The 3,247-nt window shown below is 39.8% G+C and overlaps 1 protein-coding gene across 1 annotated transcript; it reads right to left on the bottom strand.

Moving 5' to 3' along the window:
* Nucleotides 1–2,140: 2,140 nt before the first annotated feature.
* Nucleotides 2,141–3,247, bottom strand: LOC140166617 (uncharacterized). The gene has a single exon (XM_072190117.1). It carries the CDS (start codon nt 3,245–3,247, stop codon nt 2,141–2,143), a length of 1,107 nt encoding a protein of 368 aa, XP_072046218.1.

Genomic DNA, 3,247 nt, shown 5'->3' with positions numbered 1-3,247 from the left:
ACTAAACTAGATTGAACGTAATACTACTAACATCAAAATTAAAAATGTTGGGACTATGTAGTTGAAGTATGCTTTCGTGTGCCACGAAATCTAAATATTTACCTGAGGGTAAGTAATGATGTTATAATTATATTGCTTTATCTTTATAATAAAAACGACCATGTTAATTTAGGAATGATATAAATAATGAATAAAGAGTTGGTACCAAAATGAAGCATTTAAACATTTAAAAGTGCATTTCGTGATCCACAACATCGTCCCCCACTTTTCTCAAAAAAAAGTTGAGATTTTTATACCAATGGAAACGTCTGGCTACATAATGTAAAAAATATTTCTTACAGATTAATTTGTTTAGTATCGTGAAATATGAATAATGTTCTGGTACACTAGAACGAGTTACACCACATTGTCTATGGAACAATGTAATACACATAAACGCAAAATCGGAATCAACTGAAAATATTTCTTGCAGATTAATTTGCTTAACAAAAATATCGTGAAATATGAATTATGTTCTGGTTCCAGAACGAATTACAACACATTGCTTATGGAGCAGTGTAATATACATAATCTTGCATAACTCGTAAACGCAAAATCAGAATCAACTGAAATTTTGGGAATAAGGATTTTCATGGACATCTGCTAAACAATGTCATAAAAAGATCACAAAATAACCCTTTTAATCATTTAAGCATTAAAATAATCAAATAAATAATTCGTCAAAGATTTTAGACAGTAAAGTTTTGTTTTGTTTTTATTGACCAATTAATCCCCGGACCTTACAGTCAGGTGGAGCATTATTATAAAAATCGGTAGTCAAATCAAATTTGCTGTGAATGGGAACATCTCAGCTTGAAATTACCAGCAATTATCATTAAGGTTTTACCTTGTCGTCGTAAACTACGCTTAATGTCACGATTTCAATTTTCGTTCACGATGATTTGAACGTAAGAAAGATTCAAAAACCTGACATTCACTTATTTATATTCCTCACACTTCATAAACTTTCCATGCAAAAACCATTATTAAAGCGTGTGGGAAACATTATAGAATTGAGACTGAGAGATCACAATTGTCTCAATTATGCTCATCTAGAAGTCCAAAGTTCTTTAATCCTAATATACTTGTGCGCTCAAATATGACATTTGAATATATTTGGCAAAAAACTCATACCCCAGAACTTAGAGGTCAACGTTTGAGCTATGCCCATTAAAGAGGGCTATTGAGCTATGCCGTGGGATATGAGACCATTTTGACTCATAGTTGATGAAATGGAAACGATGATGGTTCGTGTTATCGTATTTCGTAACGATGCGACATACATCAAAGCCCCAAATATCAAGACTCCTCGCCGTACATCCATCCGTCCGAAGTGAAGTGAAGTTTTGATGATGCAGCTGCGCCGTATAGACCTTCCAATCAATATATTACAAGACTGAGATGTGCCACTCGTTGCCTATAGCAAAGAAGTATTACAGATAACGAGGAAATCACTGTGAACTATATGGTTATGGGAGTGAACGGTGTAATTATAAGGATAACCTTTGCTTAAAAAGTTACCTTTTTCAGAGTCTTCATTGAGCAGCGACGTAGCTTGCGACACCATCACGGCGTCTTCATTCAGCGTAGTGATGTTTTGTTTACAATCCTCCGGTCACATGACCACCCGATGGGTGGTCAAGTGTCAGCAGATCATTGTAGATGGCGGGCAGGTCGTATCCGGCGTCCCTGTTGAGCGTGGGTCTTTGTGTCTTAATCTCTATGGCTTCCTGATCTTTCTGTTCCAAAATGGTCTTCTCTGCCGATGACTTCCACATCTTCAATACTAATATCATGTTTATGATCAGCTTTGTGATCACCGACTGCTGTTCGGGGGGCAGTGGTTCTAGTATGTTCTTTGAAACGGGTGCCGAGAGATCTGCTTGTCTCACCAACATAAGTGTTCTCACAGTCAGGGCAACTGATTTTGTAGATTACACCACATTTGTTGGGTTTTGGGGTTTTGTCCTTCGGATGTACTAGGAAAGATCTGATGGTATTGACCGGTTTGTGGTAAGCGTTGACCCCGTGGTCACGGAAAATATAGGATAGTTTCTCAGAAAGTCCTTTAATGTATGGCAGCGGGACATTGATTTTTCTCTCATACTGTCCAGTTGTTTCTTTGCGATCTTTCTTTTTTCTTTGGTTTGGGGGTTTTAAACATCCAGGACTTATAGCCGTTTGCCTTGAGTGCAGATTTTACATGGCTCGTTTCCTGTTGTTTGTCCTCCTCTGTAGTGACTAATTTGTCCACTCTGTCCATTAGCGTTCTAACCACTGACCTTTTGTGCTCCAGATGGTGGTTCGAGTCAAAATTCAGGTATTGGTCAGTGTGTGTTGGTTTGCGATATATGGTGACCTTGGTGCTACCGTCATCCTCAACATGAATACACGTGTCCAAGAACGGGAGTTTACCCTCCTGTTCGGGTTCGTTTGTGAACTTAATGTTCTTGTCTAGGCTGTTGATGTGCGATGTAAATCCATCTATGTCATATTCATGGATGAGGACGAACGTATCGTCGACATAGCGAAACCATTTCGACGGGGGGCGAGGGGCTGTAGCAAGAGCCTTGACCTCGAAACTCTCCATGTATAGGTTGGCCACAATGGGAGAGACGGGGGAACCCATCGCCGCACCATGGGTTTGCTTGTAATATTGTCCTTTGTAAACAAAATAGGTGGTATTGAGACAAAAAGTGAGGAGTTCCAGGATATGATTAATTTTGAGGGGGGTGCGATCCTTTAGCGTAGCGTCTTTCTCCAATTTGTCCCTGACCGCTTGAATCGCGTCTGGTACGGGATTGCTCGTGAAAAGGGCAGAGACATCATATGATATCAACTTCTGCCCTGGAGGTACTTCCAAGTTCTTAACTTTTTCCACGAACTCACCACTGTTGTGGATGTGGTGTTCAGTTTTACCTACTAAGGGACTGAGGATATTGGCAAGTACTTTGGCTGCATTGTAACTCAGACTGCCAATGCTAGACACTATGGGTCGGAGAGGAGCTTCCGGTTTGTGAATTTTGGGAGTGCCATAGACTTTAGGGACTTCCTCAGTTGTGGGGTAGATTTTGTGTTTAATGTCTTGAGGAATGGGATCACTGTGTTGCCATTCGCGTATTATACCAATAAGCTCACGTTTGTATGCTGGCGTGGGGTCTTTAGCTAGCTTTTGGTATGTGGTTTGATCATTGAGCAAAGACTCCAT

Source organism: Amphiura filiformis, chromosome 12 (assembly GCF_039555335.1).
Source record: "Amphiura filiformis chromosome 12, Afil_fr2py, whole genome shotgun sequence".
Classification (NCBI taxonomy): domain Eukaryota; kingdom Metazoa; phylum Echinodermata; class Ophiuroidea; order Amphilepidida; family Amphiuridae; genus Amphiura; species Amphiura filiformis.
Note: the sequence above shows the minus strand (reverse complement) of the source record. Positions and strands in the feature narration are given on the sequence as shown.

Bases quoted from the DNA above. Each gene is read 5' to 3' on its own strand.
- LOC140166617 (XM_072190117.1), bottom strand. From the start codon at position 3,247: ATGGAGTCTTTGCTCAATGATCAAACCACATACCAAAAGCTAGCTAAA.